Genomic DNA, 20,514 nt, shown 5'->3' on the forward strand with positions numbered 1-20,514 from the left:
GCTGACTTCAACTGAGAAGGTTATCGGCCGCTGGAAGGAGCACTTTGAGGAACTTCTGAATCCGACTAACACGCCCTCTATGGTTGAGGCAGAGCTGGAAGCTGATGGGGGATCATCGTCAATTTCCCTGATGGAAGTCACTGAGGTAGTCAAACAACTCCACAGTGGCAAAGCCGCAGGGGTTGTTGAGATCCGTCCAGAAATGCTGAAGGCTTTGGGTGTTGAGGGGCTGTCTTGGTTGACACGCCTCGTCAACATTGCGTGGAAGTCTGGGACAGTGCCTAGGAGTTGGCAGACCGGGGTGGTGGTTCCCCTATTTAAAAAGGGGGACCAGAGAGTGTGTGCCAACTACAGGGGTATCACACTTCTCAGCCTCCCTGGTAAAGTCTACTCCAAGGTACTGGAAAGGAGGGTTCGGCCGGTAGTCGAACCTCTGATTGAAGAGGAACAATGCAGATTCCGTCCTGGTTGTGGAACAACAGACCAACTCTTTACTCTTGCAAGGATCCTGGAGGGGGCCTGGGAGTACGCCCATCCGGTCTACATGTGTTTTGTGGATCTGGAGAAGGCGTATCACCGGGTCCCCCGGGTGATACTGTGGGAGGTGCTGCGGGAGTATGGGGTGAGGGGGTCACTTTTGAGGGCCATCCAATCCCTGTACGCCCAAAGCGAGAGTTGTGTCCGGATACTCGGCAGTAAGTTGGACTCGTTTCCCGTGAATGTTGGCCTCCGCCAGGGCTGCGCTTTATCACCAATCCTGTTCGTGATTTTCATGGATAGGATATCGAGGCGTAGTCGTGGAGGAGAGGGGTTGCAGTTCGGTGACCTGAGGATCTCATCGCTGCTCTTTGCAGATGATGTGGTCCTTATGGCATCATCGGTCTGTGACCTTCAACAGTCACTGGATCGGTTCGCAGCCGAGTGTGCAGCGGTTGGGATGAGGATCAGCACCTGAACGCCTCAGGATCCCCCAGTCGGAGCTGGAGGATGTGGCCCGGAGAAGGGAAGATTGGGGTTCCTTGCTGGAGCTGCTACCCCCGCGACCCGATCCCGGATAAGCGGTAGACGATGGATGGATGGATATTGGAAGAGAATATCCTTATTCTTTTGATTACCAGTCGCAGCTAATCAAAATATATAATGTACTGCTTTTTACAATGGGAGAAAATTAATATTGAGCAGAATCAAATTAAATGTATTGTTGATTCAGCCCTCCAACACAGCTCGGGTTTCTCATGTGGCCCCTTTTTAATTAATTAATGAATTGCCTACCCCTGCATTAGATGAAGGCTGCTGTGTCCTGGTGTCTGCCTTTCTAGCAGCTGCCATTCAATCATGGAAGCACTAATGGCGGGATCCATTGTTGCATTGTCTCCTGGGAATTTAACCACGTTGGAATAGAATAACGCCTTTCTGCTAATATGATGCTAATATTTCATGATTTGTCTATAACCACTGTTGCTTTGCCTCTTCCTGCACCTACTTAGCTACTGCATTTGAACTCTAGCTATACATACACAAAAAGATGGGAGTGAGACGGCCAATCGGGGCTTCAAGAGTGCACCTCAAGTGGTCTCTACTTTACACTGGGACCAGAGTATGTAAGGCACAGTTCAGCTTTATTGCAACCTCTCCACGTAACTTTCTCAACTTGTCTGCCTTGCACTCCCCCTACTCCTCTGACACACACACACACACACACACACACACACACACACACACACACACACACACACACACACACACACACACACACACACACACACACACGCACTTCCACTACCTGTTGGCAGACTGCTAATATTGCTGTTTGGCACTCGGCTCACAGGGAATGATAGTATTTTCCAATAAGACGAAGGGGTTCATTTTTACATTCACATTACTACAGGCCTGTGGTTTGTATTTGTATTTTATGAAAAATCTATAATGTTTCCTGTATTGAAGCTGTGTGTGTGTCTGTGTTTGTGTGTGTGTGTCTGTGTGTGTGTGTGTGTCTGTGTGTGTGTCCATGTCCCCTGTGCGTTTGTGTATAGAAGTGTATTTAAAATTGAATGTTTGTAATTGTTTATGCCTGAACATTTTGAAAAACAGAACAGGTGTTTCTTTTCTTGTTTGCTTTGATGTTCTGCATTCACAATGCAATGCATTTAGGACTCGGTCAGGGCATATACTGTATGAGCATGCATGCATTTTTCAAGACAAGCTCTCAGTGAAAGCTCTCATGGCGCATGCAACTTATTGCAATAGTTAGCCATAGTTTTAAAAGTATCACATACAGACTATATGAATATAATAAGTAAATTCCCCACAGGGTATGAGAATATGCTACTTAAGGCACCACTGAAACTGAACATGGATTTTGTACTATTTTGTGGCAGTCCAAACACCCTGTCCTGTACAGTGATTGTGAGGTTTTTGACATTAATTGTAGTTGAAATGCAGTGTGTGTCTGTAGCCTTGCTTCAGTGTCCTCCTACTCTATGGGTGTCCATGGCTGCTGCAGAGAGCTGACCCCTGCTACCCTCCCAAGTGTGCTTGTCTCCTTCGGCTGTCATGTATTGCCTAGTATGTTAAAAGGTTAATTTCAGTTCCCCATTAGGTTAAACAACTACATATGTAATTGACACAGAAACAGTGAAGAAAAGGAAACATTGTCTTCTCTCCTTCCATAGGGGCTTACACAGAAGAGGGCAGTAGTACTTAAACAGCAATACACAATGAGAGAAGTCGCATTTATTGGCTTTTCACACTGTTTGAACCTAAACTGCTCTTTTCCTAGTCCAAGCTTTACATGCACAAGAACATTTAGATGGCCTGGATTGAAACCTGGAAAGGCACTTTAGTTCTTGCACCTTAGCCCTTCTAAAAATCTTTGGACTTGCTAGTTGAAACTTGTAATGGGAATTGTAATCTTTTTTTTTTTCAGAGTGTTAAGGCATGAAGGTTTCTTACAACCAGTGCATTGTGAGATGCTTAAATTTGGCGGCAGTGGGTTTCTTGAGGTCATGTAATGTAACCACTTATTGTCAGGCTCATATCATTTAATTGGCTTGGCTGCAGCCCCCTGCCAGTTCATTACAGCATGTCTGCTGTTTGCCCACATTGCTATCCAAGATTCCTGTCCTTCCCTTTGCAGCTACTGGGAAATCTCCACATTTTCTCCGAGTGTGTGATTCTGCCTGCTTGGCCCACAATCAAGTCAAGGCAATACTGTATTTTGAATTTGCTTTCATTTGTTTTTTGGTTTGAATTCTATTTTATTATAACCTGGAATCATCAGAGAATAAACTGTAGGTAATCTTCACCCAGATGAAGTGTGTTTCCAGATGGAAGGTTACGGCGCTGTGGAGAAGTGCTTGAACAAGTGCGACGCATAATTCCCTGTGGCCCCATTCATCTGTGATTATTAAAACTTTACACTTGATTGAAAAACTCTGGGGGTCTAGAAAATGTTAATTATACTAATCCTTGCTATGATTGCAGTGACAGCTGCTGGAGCCCAGTTGATTGTCAGGGAGGCACATTTGCTATAATATACTGGTGCTGCAGCTTTTCTACAAGCAGCCATTTCATTCCTCATCATTTTTGGTTCATTAGGACCAGATATATTGATTTGTGAGTTGAAGTAGAAGGCGGAAATGAATTCAACAAATAGCACAGTTACATTTCTGTCATTGTGGGAGAATCTCTTCAGTTTCCACCATTTGGTTTCAGTTTTGGCCCAACAAGAGAAAATGTTAAGGGAAAACATCAAGAAGATCACACAGCAAAATGATTGTCCATGTCCATGGTGAACCTCCAGGCATTTTCATGCTTTTTCTTCATACTCTTTGACTACTTACTGCAGCTACTGAAGTTGAGGGATTATTATTACCAAACGCTGGCTAAACTGTTGTTAAATGGTCTGACCATTGGCGTTTCTTGCCTAGTCACACCTTGCAGTAGCGATTCCAGATCTCAGCAGTTGCTTTTGGTGTACGGACAAATACAGCAAAAAGCTTGTGAACAGTTAGCAGCTTAAGACCCAGATATGTCCCTCAGGAGTTGGTTGAGACCAAAACAAAGCTAAAAGAGTCAATATTGCACTTATGATTGTCTAGTGGCCAGAAACACTCCAAATGAATGATAAATCTTGCACCATGTCTGCTGGCTTTAAAAAGAAAAGAAAGAAAAAGGAAATTGCTAACATTTTACCTTAACTTCTGTGACTGCTGTTAATAGTGATAATATGTCCGTTGTGTTTATTCTTCTGCAGCACCCACATGGACCAACTAATATCAACTAATATGTCTGTGTTGACCTTTTCCCTTGTTTTTGTGTGCTAAACTCTGGAATTAGTATTCTGTGGCTGTTCAGCCATATTATACAATTCAAAACACCTACACCCAAGTTGACAGTGGCTTTATGAACTGCTTACATATACTCACATTGTTAATATGCCATATCAAACAACTCTTCAACTGTTTAATTTGCCCCCATTAAAAGCATCTGCTCTGGCAACATGGCCTGATCCCTCATTTTCCCTTCAATTAGTCAGGTGTTGTGGGCGTTGTCTGTCACATCCAGCGCTTTCATGCTTTTTACAGCTGACCTTTTTCATGCTCCTTCTCTCAGTGAGGAGGATCCATCCATCAGAGAGGAGGATACAGCAGGAATGTAGCTGATGGGGACGAGTGTTGTTTTTTGCTCAGGATAAGTGGACCCACTGGATGTAGTTCCTGTTTAGTCACATAACCTGAAGAGCAGTTACGGCTTTTGGGAGGATTTGTCTCTTGAACCATCTTCTCTGAGGCCTTTAACCTTTGCACTTTTTTTTGGTTCATTTAAATAACAAAGAAACGATTCTATCATCTCTTGTATCTGGTACTTTTGGTTTTAATTAGATATCTGTCTTTCAGATTTTTGCCTTTATCCTATTACAAGGGAGATGGATACATTCCATGTCTGGTGATTAAACATTGAAAAATGACGTTAAAAAAATGCAACAACCTGTTTCCAACCTCCTGTTCCTGTTCCTCTAAATCAGGGGTCGGGATCCTCTTTGGCTGGGAGAGCCATAAAAGCCAAATATTTCTAAATGTATTTCTTTGTGAACCATATATTTAATAAAATTGAATGCAACTTTATGCGTGCATTTTTTAAATACGACATACAGTTTTAAAGTATAACACGTCTCCGAGTACTAAAAGCGTTATATATAATAAATATCTTTATTCTTCTTAATACTCTTGTTGATATACTGTAGCTAACCAATAATAGTTGAAATACGACTTACCATTAATGCGTCTTCTGGTGCTGTATGGTTTTGCTGATGTCTTGTCTGGTTCATACGTGGTGAGGTTCAGCTTCATGCAGGTGTTGAGGCTTCCATCAGTTAAACGTGAGCGTAGGTTGGTCTTAATGTTTCTCAGATGCTCATATTCATATGTAGAGCCAAACATGGTCAATATGGCAACACTCACATGCTGTATTGTGTGGTATGTGACAGGGAGCTCTTCCAAGTTTTAAGAATCAGCTGTTCTTCAGGTTGAAGTTATTCCATTTCTGTCCACTCGCACAAGTCTTTCCAACTCTCCATTAAGGGACGTGATCTTACTCACATGTCTGACGCCTTCAGGTCAGCAACTTCCAGCTCAAAGTCTCTGACGGAGACCCCAGGGATGCATTTCAGGTCGACTTTGTCCACTGCACACTCGTGTGGATGAGTGATGAATTAAAAAAGATCAGTGCGCTCACGAAATTCTCTAAAACGCGCTTTGAATGACTGCAGGAGATTGGACGTAAAGCCAGCTAGCTGCTGGTGATGCATGGTGTGTATCGAAGTGCCACTTTACATTTGTCCGTTTCATCGATGCAATTTTATCGTTGCATATCAAACATACCGCAGATCCTGCTCTCTCCACAAAGGCAAAGTCCTCTGTCCACGCCGCCTGGAACGTACGTAATCCTCATCTTTTTTCTTTTCGACATCTTTTCTGTCTTAAGTGTTCAAGGCAGATAAACTAGCTGGCCACCTGACGAAAAGGAGGAGTTTTATTTTTTGACCTTACAACGACCCGTGTCGTTCCGCATTATCCAATAGATCAGAACATTTTACATTTCTGATAAATGCTTTACTTTAAAATGACACAGTATAATTATTTATTACATAAAAATGTCAGCTCAAAATTGTCTGCGAGCCATATGGTGTCATCGAAAGAGCCACAGGTTCCCGACCCCTGCTCTAAATAGTCCACAGACATCGCTGTCAACAGTTTACTGTGGTGCTACTGTCTGTAAATGTGGCCAAACGTGGCCTACATGGAGCTTTCAAAATGAAATGAATGTATTTTAAATCTGCGATCTATAGATTTATTCGCAGAGAAGGTAAATCTACTAAATTATTTTTTGTATAGATCAATTTTGGTGAACTCATGTAGTTGAGTATTTGGTCAATAACTAACCACCTTCTGGTTTGATTCCCCGCTCCTCCTTGACAGTGCTGATTTTTGAGAGAACAGTGAACAGTAGAAATATCATATTAGCTATGTTCATGCACTTTATTGGAGCCATCCAGACTCTGAACCCCTAACCGCTCCTGATGAGCAGGTTGGCATGTTGCATAACAGCCTCTGCTGTCAGTGTATGAATATGTGTTTTAAGCGCTTTAATTGGTAGGTAGAGTAGAAATGGCTATAAATGTTGTCCATTTTACATTTATTTTCAACGTGTGTTGCCAGTTAGCTCACCGTACAGTAATATGTCAAGTAGCCACTAAGCCACTAAGTCACTAAGCTTCGAGCAGCAACTATTGTGAAAGATGAATTTCCTTGTGCCATTTTCTTATCTGATTTTTCATTCACTGTTTCTGGAAAGATAAGAATGTATTTTTTTTGAGAGACACAATTCCATTCACCTTCAATCTATTGGGGTTGAGGTTGAAATCTCGGAGATATTAATCTCAAAACCTCAACAGATAATATCTAATATGTCTGTATGACTGGATAACTCGAGGAGTGGGTGAGAAAAATTGTGTTTTTGTCATTTGAGTAATTCAACCTTTTAATATTTTGTTCACAGGCTTTGAAAATCAGTCTAAAAGTATAGTATACATGAGAGTTTAACAAGTAAAGCATGAATCTTTTGCCTTCAAGTTTTTATCATCATGTCTATTATGTACTATTATAGAAGGATAGTAATTGTATACACCTACAACTGGAGAGGAACATTTGAACCAATCCCTACTTATATTGATTAATTCCTGATTATACAGCGACTCTCTAGAGAGGACAGCTTTCAATATGTAAAGTAACACAGTTATGCACCGTGGTCTCCTTCCTCTCACAGCATAATGTATCAGGAGCTGCTGCCATCATTGTCCAGCACTGACAACTCTGGCTCAGCACTTTGGTCCTAATGTGGCCTGTTTTGTAACTGGAGCCAAATTGTGAGGAACGCTTAGCTATCTTGCATCCTCCGATGATATCATTAACAGGGTTTTATCTGACCAGTGATCTTAATCTCTGCAACCGTGCCTGTGACTATCTCGTCTTTGCCGGTTGTCAGTTAGTTTGCAGGGGAGTCTCATGCTCCCCTTCCCTCTCGTCGCTGCTGACAGGACCAGAGACTTCCACTCAGAGCTCCCCCAGCTGCACACTCGTTGTTTACGATCCACCATTGATTTTGCTTTTGACAACGGACAGATTAATCTTTTTGTTGGTCTCACACTGACAGTTTATGATTTCCTTTGGGTATGTTGTCTTCTTTTCAATCATATTTTGCTTACCTTGGTCCTTCTGATGCACCCCTTCAACTCCCCACTCTGTGCCTGCTTTGTGTGTCATCTAAAAACAGTAGTGACAATGTATAACATCAGAAGTTCAGAAGGGTCTCATCAAAGCAGCTCTGTGCAGGCAGGGTTCCATTATGCCATTAGTTAAGGATTTGTTATGCCTTGGTAGCTTTGTCTTTACAGACACAGCATGGATAAAGGTGTCAAGGTGCTACCTCTGCCCACGTCCGTGTCACCCACCTCTATTGAGTGTAATTCAATACAGATGATAGATCACTCTCACTGGTTGAGTATTTAACACCAGGAGCCAAAAAGATGACACTTTCTGCTGAAGGGAGAGTGAGGAAAGACAAGAGCCCTATTAGCTGGATGTGTTGGGTTATGAAAGGCTTGGGGATAATGAAGGAGTCTGTCAAACTTAATAAGGCTGGATGGTTATTCAATTTAGCTGGTGTTGGACCAGCGGAGAGAGTGTACAGTCCTTTTCGTATTCCTGAGTGAATTTGAAGGACGTCACAGACAGTGTGCCTTCGGTGCGCCGTGCCCTTTCAATGATGGAATTTTCCACTTCCATTTTTCCAGTGAATTGAAAGGATCTGTCCAGTTATGTGACCTGTGGGCTCTGACATGACATTCTTTAGAAACTGCGGTGACCCACAGTCATGCTGGCATCTGTCATTACACACACGCCTGGCTGCACATCTGCCCAAGGTCAAAGAACCAAATAGGTCATTTTGCTTCATTCAGCTTGTAATTTCCTGTGTTTTTAAGCTGAGGTTTATATGCCAGTTTCAAAATCAGATGCACTGAGGCAAAAATGCAGAAAATGGCATCTGACAACTCTTGTTGATTTCATATTTAAAAATATCCTCTCTGATAGATTAGAATTAGTGGAGAAGGTGGAGTTGAGGGAAACATATATATACAATAATGTTTTGGTTTGATGTAGGTTAAAACAGCTCTGAGATATCACAAGCATGTTTTGGCATTGCTAGGTTACAGCTAAAGTAAACCTTTTGAATAATTTAGACTGCTTGTAAATTAGTTTTAAGCAGATATATACAATAAATGTATGAATGTAGGAACTTGTGGGTCTAATTTCTGATGGTTTGCCTCTGATGGTCTGCCTCTGATGGTCAGCTTCTCTGTCTGCCATCCACTGGGATTTAACTGTCCTAGACCTGCTGGTCTGGAAAAGCAAAGAAGGCAGTTTCACTAGTTTAATTGGCAGCTTAGCTTTGCACTGAACTGCCTTCACTTATGTATGAGACAGTTATTTAGCCAAATGTAAATTTTGTGCTGTCGATGCAGTTTCATGTCTCATTTTGACCTGCTCCATTTTCACTTTGGAATGTAACTTGACTTAGGTTCCTATAATCAGAGTAAACTATTCAGGCTACAAAACGGATGCAAACCTTTTTGTAAGTAGGTCAGTATTCCATGTTTAGTTCCCTACCTCTCCTGATGGATGTCTTTGTCATTTTCAGATCTGAAAGCGAAAGTTCGAGAAGTGTCAGGTATGTGCAGCCAACATCTCTCCACACACATTATTTTGCATGTAAACATGTTTTAGGCTTATGTTCTTGTTTTACTCTCAGTCACATCTAACACAAGCTCCTCAGCTTTCTCTGAACCCTTCTGGACATTCGCTGCTGTCCACCCGTCGGTTCCACCCTGTCCAGATAAGATTATTGTTTTCCTCCAGGAAGCAGAGAGATCTTACAGTGCTTCCTGCAGTGTCTCCTCTGTGATTCCCATCTTTGCTTGATTCTTTTTCCAGGGCTGTCAACCAGGGACTCGTGACTTGTTTCGAAGTCACAGTCCGCTGACTTTGCACAGTCCTGGGTACACATCTTCATCTCTTACTTTTATATGACTTAAATTATGAAAGGCAGGCATGATAAGATGAGGCAGGGCTGTGTGGAGAGTCATTAAAGCTTAAAATGGTCACACACCATTATTTGCCATCGTATTCTTTTTTAAATTCTTTTAAATTGTTGGCTCCAATTTTGAACATTTTGCACATAGTACATATGGTTTGCTTTTGTCCAGCTCTTCTCTGTCTTCATTTATTTCCCACAGCCGGTATGTTTTTAGATGTACAGTAGTGACAGGATTATTGACTGATGCTGATGGATTTCTGTGTTCTTCATTCTTTATAAACTCCCCTCAGTATTTGGATGCAGGTATATTATTAATTGTATATAGTATCCAGTGATATATTAATGAGTTTATAGAGTAACACTGCTGTTGTACACATTACTGGTTCTGCTCTAGAAACAACATTTAGCCTGGTTATGTTTCAAATGCACAATTGTAATCCGGTTCTGAATAAAAATTAAAAAAAACATAGGAAGGACATAGGAAATATAAAGCTGAAACTTCAAAATGTGTTTATTTATCAGGAAGTCAGAACAATGTTTTTGCACATCGCAGATTTTCCTCATATTGTCCAGGCTCAGTGTACAGAACTCATAATGCTAATAGCAATGTTCTTACTGCATGCAACTGTTTAGCCTAACAACCATGTATCTTCTAAGACTCGGCAATGTTTGTAGATTTTGAGGCTGAAACCAACCAGGGTATAAGATTAGGTTTGTTGTTTCGCATAGGTTTAAAGATTAGTCTTTTCTCTGAGTAGATGGTGTTCAGTTCTCTAATCATCGTTATTAGAACATGTTAATGCTTAATTTGTTCTTTCATACTAATCAAAAGGAACCGTTAAGCAGTCACAAAGAGCATTACTGGATAAAAGCCACAATAGAAACACATCTATATCACAAAGAAAGACACCAGGTGTCATTACGAGGACACAGGAGACATAAGAGATAAGAGAATGCTAATAGCAGCTGATAGTTAAGATAGGTAGCGTTGAAAAGACAGATTTAGTCTGAATTTAAAGATGCAAACAGATCTGACGTCATGACACGAGCAGGACATTTGTTCTACCTTTTTTCTCCAAGCTTCCTTTGGAATGAATATGAAGAATAAAGAAGAGAACTCTGTACTATCTGAGCAGAGAGAACAGGTACACTAATGCCTTTTTATTTAGATTGTGTCTACAGCTAATGTGGCAGGCAATTAAATGCATCTGTTGTAAACACTTAGAATTTCAGTACCTGGATCTGATGGAGGGAAAATGCACTGCACCAGAATGTGTTGTGATTGTGGACAAATGCATCTTTGACCATCTTTGGAGATAATCGACTCCCTAATGCAGCTTGGGTATATTTGCACCTGGATTTCATTTGTTTTTGCTTTGTATGATTACGATCCAATCATCCAGATGTTGATGCCGGGTGGAAAGGAAGTCTTCATAATGAACATGAACACTGGGATCTAAATCTGCAAATCCATTTCAGTCAGCAAAAAACTTTTGTCTGTATTAGCAGACAGACTGGTGTGGCATTGACTCGGAATGCTTCTGACCACCTCGTGTGTCGGGGTCACTGCACAGTGTCCTGAGACAAAGTGAGATGTCAGAGATGAGATGAATTTGGAGACACTGTGGACACTTTGTTCTTTCTAAGTCAATCACAGGGCAGCACAACACTCATCACAGTGATGGATGCTTCAGCTGGACAGGGCTGCAGCGGTGTGTGTCTGCAGGTCTGATAGCAGATAAAAGTGGAGATACACCAGTTTGCCAACCTATCAGCCAGATAGCAGGATGCGCACAAGACCTTTGTATATTGAATTTATGTTGAGTTTTATGTAGAAAAGTATTTTTAAGGAACCCATAATACGAAGAACTGCCCCCCAAAGGGATCATTTAAAGCCACTGTATTGATCTATATAGTTTTTTGGTTTGATGAGGTATGTTAGTGGTCGCTCAGAAGTGTCTGTGATATTACATTTACCCAGCAGAGACATGAGACTTTGTGCAGAGAAAACACAGTTGAAGAAGATTTCATCAGCCTCTGACATGCAAAAGAATTACATGATTGAATTGTTGATGGGGTAAAGCCTCTCTTTATCGGGTCATGGATAAACTCTCATGAGCTTATGCTTTGGAAGGATATTGAAGCTGTGTAATAACCTTCAGTGTAATAATAGACAGAACTTCATTTTGCTGGAGAAATGGAATTACCTCAGCTCTAAACAGCAGCCTCACTTTAGGAGCGGACAGTGTGGGATATTGAGGAGGGTGGGGGCTCTGCGTGTGGTTTCTGATAGTAATACTGCTCAACTTCACGTCTCCAACACTGACCCTTGTGTGAGACACCCAGACACATTGTGTCCGCAATGTCTTCCTGCGAGCTCCTGGACAGGACCATTTTTATTGTAGTGGTGCTGTGATGAAACTGCAGGACAGCATACTGATGACTCCAGAGGAAAGCTTCAAATTCAGTGTGGGGTAAATAACTCTGCTGGCAGCAAAACTACTTTTTTGTCCATTTGCCACAGAAGTTAGTAATTACAAAATGTAGCTGCTACAGTTTCAACAGCCAACTAAGGTTTTAATATACAGTAAACTGGCATAATGGTAGCACTGCAGGTGTCCTGCCAAAAGGCGGACAAATGTACTCGCACCATTCAAATATTTGGCAGCAGGCGTGATGTTTGTTGATTCTGTTCAAATTAGCTGTACAATGAAAAGCAAAACATTGTTTTTCTGATCTATCAGCTTGGAAGTATATCATTCACCACTAAATCTGGAGTTATACACGTTTTTATTCACACATTTTGACATTTCGATATATGTCAAATAATGGAAGTACATTTTTATTCAGCTAGATATGATGAAAATGACTTTGGTCTTTAAAGGAGGTATGCAACAATCTTAGTAAAGTTAACAAAAAAAGTAAAGAAAAGCTTCAACTCGAGGAGAAGGTTAGGTTTGGTGGAGGGCGCGTGAGCATATCAAGAGTGTAATAGTGAGAACTGCCAGGTCACAATGGCAGCGCTGTGTGTTTGGATGGTACGAGTCAGCTGGCAATTGTGAATCATGAATGAAGTAGCTGGTAACGAGCCTGATAATGAGACTGAATTGCCATTTTGTTTAACTGCATTCATTGAGCCTTCATCTTGAGTTCATGTTAGCCTATGTCTTGTTGTTAGTGTTAGCAATAAGTAGCGAGTGGCATATGTGTCGCGCCAACATAATTTATACCCAACATAGAAACAGTTAACTTAAACTGAAGTTATCACTTTTCACAACATGCAGAGAAGTGTTATTGTTTAAGTGTTATTTGTGTATATTGGCTTAAAATGTACACAGCTACGGTGTCTCATCCAAAGCTTGTCTTCATATTTCTGTCGGTATTTGTCTTGGATGTGGCTACAGCTTCCAAACTCTGCATCAATTCCTTTAACAGCTTTATTTTCTTTAATGAACAATAAAGTAACTTTGACTTTTTCCGATTTTCGAAATCAATAACGTCCTGTAATCGTGGATTTTGGTACCTGTAGCAACACAACCATACCGCCTAAGTTTCGTAAATGCATTGCTATATTCAGTTTGATCACTTGCTACACTAGAGCTTCAGTACTCTCTCAAACCCTGCTAGGTTTGAGAGAGGTACCCTGCTAGGTACCCTTTTCACTACACTGCAAGAATATCCCTTGCCATGCAAAGTCTCTGGTCTGTACATCAGGTTGTTGTTGTGACATTACTCAAAAAGACAAATCATTTCTGTAATGCATTCTATGGAAATTAGGCTGCCCCCTATTCCTTCATTTTGATGTTGATGTTTTGCTGTTGTTCCCTTTTTGTAATTGCTTTCACATGAGGCTCTCCAACACTCCTGCAACCTCTTCATGGCACTGTAATGAAAGCCCCAAGTAACAAACTCTAATTGTGTTTGTTGCCTTTGTTGGGAAGGTAAAATGCCAACGCTCACTAATAATGCATGTAAATATGACCTGCAGCAAAATAAAATGTAGTATTCCAAAACCTTCAATGTTTTTACATGCTGAGGTTTAGGAACAGATTTCTTGGAAGTTATCTTGGAGTTTTCTGAAACAACAATAATATACTGTGCACCAGCTTTTCAGTCTCAACATGCTGCTCTTTAATTGTTTTACTGCACTGTCAGAGAAGCATTGTTGTCTTTTGTTTGCAACAGACATAAACGTCCATGGAATTCAAGCGACCCATATATTGTGATGGAGCTCATTGTGGGTGTGTCACTCAGCTCTACAGAGCCTTTTACCCTCTTTTAGCTCATTGTTTTAGTTTACTAGTCCATAATTCTGCTCTTATCAATTGTTTTCCAGACACAGCAAGAAACCTTTTTCAGCAGCAATGTCTTATAGAAACATTGTATGATGTCCAGCAGACAAAGTTAGAAACTATCTGCTGAATAAAGTCAAACATTTAGCATCCAAGCCCTACACTGAAACCCAGAATAACAACATTAAACAAGTCATTAAATAAAGTGAATACATATGTCAGATATGTTAAGACAATCCAGTTTGAAGAGTTAAAGATATTTTATGATATGAGACCACTGATATGATATATATATATATATATGATACAATATGATATTTAATAAAAGTGTTGAGACCAATATTTGTTTAGCATACAAGAAAACTAATATATTGGTTTAACCTAAGAGCCGGGCACACATCCTGCTTCTGTGTGGATCCAGTGTTGTGTTCTACAGCCAGTCCCTCAGGACCCTCTGCTGTTCAGGCTGTGTCATTTAGCAGGTGAACAGGACTGTCAGCAGCTGTACCCTTAACCTCCCCTTCCTCTTCTGGCCTGCTGCTCTCTCCTCGTCCCATGGGAGAGAGTTGAACCAGGCTTGTTGGCTGCTTTACCACATTTACCAACACTTAGGTTGAATTCCAGCTTTACTGTTACACCGCTGGGAGAAATGCAGTGTTTTGTATGCTGACCTGACATTCGGTATGAAGGAGCATGACAAGGTTAACTGGGTTGTGGCGGCCTGAGGCTATTTGCACCAACAAACCTGCGTAAAAACTTCCCAGGGCTAAAAGAGAAAAACGTGCATTTAACTTTGCTCTGTTTCAATGCTAATCATGGTGATGCAGTCAAGAACAATACCTGACAGAAACATCTTACTTATACACTAAAGGTTTTCACAATAAAGGTTCCTGAGCTGCATACATTTGCATAGCAATAAGGAAACCTAGATTTTTGTACAGCTACCATAACTCTTGAAAGTTTTAAGATGGAGCTAATTTTAACATTCATGTGATACGTGACGACACATACAGTGTGTAAACAGAAATGTTGTTTGTTTGGTTCAATAATTGGCATACTGAAGTCAGTATTGCTGTCTATGTTAGTCATGGTGATTTTGGAAGAATATTTGTTTGCATAAAAATGTAAAAAACATAACAAACCAAGTTAACATAATTTACCTTTGCCAAATACCACCTCTGTTTCCTTGTTGGAAAAAGCAGTGACTGGAACTATCTAGCAGTGAGTAAAAACCCTATCCCATTTTAGAAATATTTTTTTGTTTTCACAACATTCGAGCTGAACGCTAAACAGCGAACATGCTGTGTTTTTTGCACCCTCAAATGCATTGTTGTCAATGAAAATGTGAGGAAGGTAGATATTACTCTACTGTAAATATGCAAATATATTCATTTTATAAGGGTGTCACTATTTTGTTTTAGCACTGACCGCTATGCCATTGTTAGACTATGTAATCTATGCTGTATCATCTTTGAACTGCAAGCTCCTGGGAGTCTACAATGAGTTGTCTTTGAGCTGCAGGCTTCGGTGAGCTGCGCTGTGTTGTCTTTGATTTGCAGGCTTCGAGAAGCTGCATTGTGTTGTCTTTGCGCTGCAAGCTCCAGTAAACTGCACTTTGTTATCTTTGAGCTACAGGCTCCAGTAAACTGCACTTTGTTATCTTTGAGCTACAAGCTCCAGTAAGCTGCACTGTGTTGTCTTTGAGCTACAGGCTCCAGTAAGCTGCACTGTGTTGTCTTTGAGCTACAGGCTCCAGTAAACTGCATTGTGTTGTCTTTGCGCTGCAAGCTCCAGTAAACTGCACTTTGTTATCTTTGAGCTACAGGCTCCAGTAAACTGCACTGTGTTGTCTTTGAGCTACAAGCTCCAGTAAGCTCCACTGTGTTGTCTTTGAGCTACAGGCTCCAGTAAACTGCACTTTGTTGTCTTTGAGCTACAGGCTCCAGTAAACTGCACTTTGTTGTCTTTGAGCTACAGGCTCCAGTAAACTATACTGTGTTGTCTTTCAGCTACAGGCTCCAGTAAACTGCACTGTGTTGTCTTTGAGCTACGGGCTCCAGTAAACTGCACTGTGTTGTCTTTGAGCTACGGGCTCCAGTAAACTGCACTGTGTTGTCTTTGAGCTACAGGCTCCAGTAAACTATACTGTGTTGTCTTTGAGCTACAGGCTCCAGTAAACTATACTGTGTTGTCTTTCAGCTACAGGCTCCAGTAAACTATACTGTGTTGTCTTTGAGCTACAGGCTCCAGTAAACTATACTGTGTTGTCTTTGAGCTACGGGCTCCAGTAAACTGCACTGTGTTGTCTTTGAGCTACAGGCTCCAGTAAACTATACTGTGTTGTCTTTGAGCTACAGGCTCCAGTAAGCTGCACTGTGTTGTCTTTGAGCTACAGGCTCCAGTAAACTGCACTGTGTTGTCTTTGAGCTACGGGCGCCAGTAAGCTGCACTGTGTTGTCTTTGAGCTACAGGCTCCAGTAAGCTGCACTGTGTTGTCTTTGAGCTACGGGCTCCAGTAAACTGCACTTTGTTGTCTTTGAGCTACAGGCTCCCGTTAATCTACAATGTGTTGTCTTTGAGCTGGATGCTCTGGTAAACTACGCTGTGTCATTGTGTCGCTGTGAGTACTTTTTCTTTCTTTGGATGCACGCAATTAGGCAGGGATAGAAAGAAAAAGAATACTGGGAGAATTGACGATCCTGCTTGTGATATCTGATGATTGAAATAGAAAACTCATTTAGATATTTTTCGATTTAGAATCAAAATTGTGACATCCCTATTATTTTGTGCCACTGCTACAATGTCACACTGTCATTAATATCCTCGGTTCTTGTATTTCACCAACTGCATCCGGCACACACACAGAGCGGCACAGAGCAGAGACAGAAACACCTTTGTCTTGCGGGTAATGTTTTCATTTACACTTTAAATACAATGCCTGGAAGAAGATCAGTTAGCTGGTTATGGTCGCTATGTAACCTCTAGCACTACCTTGCAAGTTGGCACAAGAGTAGGCACCCAGCACCCGACAGAAGTGGCATGTGTACGGCCCCTAATGATGCCACTCAGTAGCTGTAACTGGCTACAGTGATGTCACGTGCATACCCGTCGTGTATATCGTCACCATGGCCAGCTCCGACCAGGGTCTGACCTATTTTTGCTGCTTTTTGACATCTTGGATATATCCTTCAAACGCATATTGTAGACCCTTCTCCACGGTGTAACTTACTTGCACCATCAACACCTATCTTATGACTAACTGCAGACCATGTTTGGATCTCTTTTAGTTTAAAATGAATTCACCAATCAACATTACATTGAATAAAAGCTGATTTTGGTTCAGGATTTCACTGTTATATGATGTTTCTAAGCCCAAAGGATGTCACACTTCCTAGACTGGAAAATATCTAGCCAGGATTGTAATTCTTGTAGCATTTACGCTTCATTCAGAAGCAAATGAGCACTTTATTGACTAAAAAAGAATCAGCGGTAGAGACTTTGCCACATACTGTTTTGTTCAGCATTCCCTTCCAGTATGTTAGCCTATCCTTCAGGAATTGTAGTGCCAGACGGGCCCACGTTCCTGATTATGCTTGTTTGTTACAAGGCCTGTGTTTGTTTTTCCATTCCTTGATCTGCTCCTAGGGGATAAGGAGATATAGGCCATGAACGCACTGTGAAGTGGTTCGTTGAGCCTATCAGCACAGAGCCTGTGGTGGTGGTGGCGCACTGGCCCAATGCAACACTAAGCTTTCCCTGTAATGCAGCTCCCACCGCTCAGCACTCAAAGGTGTGATAAACAGCAATAATTAATAGTGAGGTAGTCTCTATTTTTTTAGGCAAGCCTCATTACATGGTACGAGCTGAGCAGTGGGCACCATCAATAATGAAATCTTTGTACTTACTACAGGAGCTTATGAATATCTCTCCCTCAAGACTTCATTGATATGATGCTGATGAGACAAATGAGATGTGGAGAGAATGATACAGGGAAGGGTGCTACAGCAAAGCTGATCTTCAAAGGTCTCACACTGGAGCAGAAAAGGTTAATTGGATTCTGTCAACATGATATTTTCGGGCAATGTTTATTTCTCTCGGATCACCACTTGTACGTCATTGTTTTATTTTTCTTCTTTGGAGATAATAATGATTTGATCTTGTCATAATTAGTGCGCAACAACTTCAAGGAATCAATACGCCCTCTAATACTGTTTGTGCAAGAGCAAGGGGCTTGTTGTTGCTTGATTTTTCCTGGAATAATTGACGAAAATAGACTAATATGAAAAAGAATAGCAATAACATTAGAGAAAAATTCCCGTCTCTTTGTTAAGTAATACCATGCTTACAGAGTCTGGGACACGATGCAGCCTATCAGCGAAAAGAGAAAGATTTGGATTTCCACATTATATAAAGCAAAACCGCTTAATTCTGCATTTTAAAGTACACAGCAGACTCTGTGTTACATAACTGGCGGAAGTACACACTACTCATCCGTCAGGAGTAAGTAAAGAGGTGGGCGTGATTTGTCCCTGGGATTTGTGTCAACAGAATAAAGTTCTCACGCTCACTAGTGCTCTGTGTTGTAGGAGGGCTCAGACACTCCCTGTGTTTGTGTTTATCTCTTCTTCTGGAAGCAGATTTTAGTTTGCACTGAGCCCTGATGGATGGTGCTAGAGTGGCCGCGGTGCAGCAGCACAGGTCTGTTCTTTCAGACGTACTGACCTTGTTGTACTGTGCTGATAAAGAGAGGGTACAGTATTGACTCCTCACCAACACCATCACCCCGAAACCTGATCCCCTTTCTTCAGGATACCAAATGTAGATGATTGTTTTTGTGCACAGTCAATGCGGCTGTACTGATACATGACCCTGAAAGAGAATAACTCACTGACCCAACATGTGTTCACTGCTCCCGAGCCTGCAGTGTGAGACATGTTATTAACATTTATCTATCTCAATGTGTACGGCTCAGCATTAATTACTACACATATTTCATCACTGTCTCCAGCAGAAGCAAGGAATGGTATTATAATGCAAAGTATTCATCCATGACATTTTCTTTTCTTTTTTTCTTTTTTTTTTTTACTTTGTTTATTGATTTATTATACACAAATTGACAGTAGTGATAAAGCAGTTGTGTGTGACAGTGCCATGTTATAGGAGTACAATACAATACAATACAATACAATACAATACAATACAATACAATACAATGCAACTAAAAAAGGACAACAAAACAAACAAACACAAACAGTCTGCTTGGTCATATTACCCATCTCACAGAACACTTTAAACAAATAAATAAAGGCCTCACCCTTCAGGTCATAGTTAAAATAAATGCATAAATAGAAATAAGGGAGAGAAAGGGATCTTATTCAGGGATATCTGGGAAGGTGATTCCCTTTGCATAGGCAAAGAAAGGGCCCCACATCTTTTTGAACTTCTCAGAAGAGCCTCTCAATGTATATCGGATTTTTTCAAGCTGTAAATTATTTAAAATGTCTTTTATCCACAACGTGTGGGAAGGCAGTGTTGGGGATTTCCATCTCATCAGTATTAGCCGTCTAGCCAATAGTGTCACAAAAGCTATCAGATCAGCTTGGAGCCTAGGCAAAGGCAGCTGAGGGATGCCAAAGATGGCAGTAATGGCATTAGGCTTGATAAGTGTCCCAGTTACCTCTGATAGAGTATTGAAAATTGCATTCCAGTAGTTACGCAGCGATGTACACGACCAAAACATATGAACATGGTTTGCAGGTATTTGATGACAATTTTCACAGGAGGGGTCTATATTGTCATAGACTTTGAAAAGCCTAACTTTAGTCCAATGAGTGCGGTGAACAACTTTACATTGGATCAACCCATGTCTGGTACAGACAGATGAGGTGTGCACATGTGCAAGAATATCCCCCCAAAGATCCTCAGAGATATCCTTCCCCAAATCCTCCTCCCATAGAGCCGTCACAGAGTTCAGAGAGGTCGAAGATAAAGTCTGGATTTGACTGTAAATATATGAGATCATACCTTTCATGACAGGGACCTGAGTGAAAAAAGCATCCAGAGGTGTTTCATCAGGCAGGTTAGGGAACTGGGCATATTTATTGCGAACGAAACTACGAATTTGCAGGTATCTAAAAAAATGATGTTTAGGAAGAGGGAACAATTCTAAGAGCTGTTGAAAAGCTGCAAATGTATTATCAACATATAGATCCTTGAATCGTTTAATGCCGAGGTTGGACCATATAGACAATGCACCATCCGATATGGAGGGGGGGAAACATGGTTTACAACTGGTGGAGCAGAGGTAGAAAAAGCTTGCAAACCAAAGTGACGTTTGAACTGGCTCCAAATCCTTAAGGAGGTTTTAACAATTATATTTTTAACATAGGGGGAAAAGGGGGGACATTTTCAAGTAAATGTCCGTTGTGCTATTCCCTGTTGGCGACTGATGTGAGTAAACAGAGGGAGAGTGCCACTTTTACACACTCAAACTAATAGAAAATTCAAAGAACATGTCACTGTTTGATTGACAGGTAGTAAAAGGAGGAACACCAGCAATGAATGCCAG

General features: G+C 41.2%; 1 protein-coding gene across 3 annotated transcripts in view; it reads left to right on the top strand.

The window, feature by feature from the left end:
• iqsec1b (IQ motif and Sec7 domain ArfGEF 1b) overlaps positions 1–20,514 on the top strand; it is a 183,405-nt gene that overhangs the window by 34,764 nt on the left and 128,127 nt on the right. For 2 of the 3 annotated variants that reach the window (XM_029431146.1, XM_029431142.1), the window contains exon 2: positions 9,259–9,288. The exons of the other annotated variant lie outside the window; for it this stretch is intronic. In XM_029431146.1, coding sequence (XP_029287006.1) covers positions 9,259–9,288 — 30 coding nt within the window. The remainder of the gene's footprint in view (positions 1–9,258; positions 9,289–20,514) is intronic. 3 annotated transcript variants of the gene reach the window in all.

Source organism: Cottoperca gobio, chromosome 5, assembly GCF_900634415.1.
Source record: "Cottoperca gobio chromosome 5, fCotGob3.1, whole genome shotgun sequence".
NCBI classification, from domain to species: domain Eukaryota; kingdom Metazoa; phylum Chordata; class Actinopteri; order Perciformes; family Bovichtidae; genus Cottoperca; species Cottoperca gobio.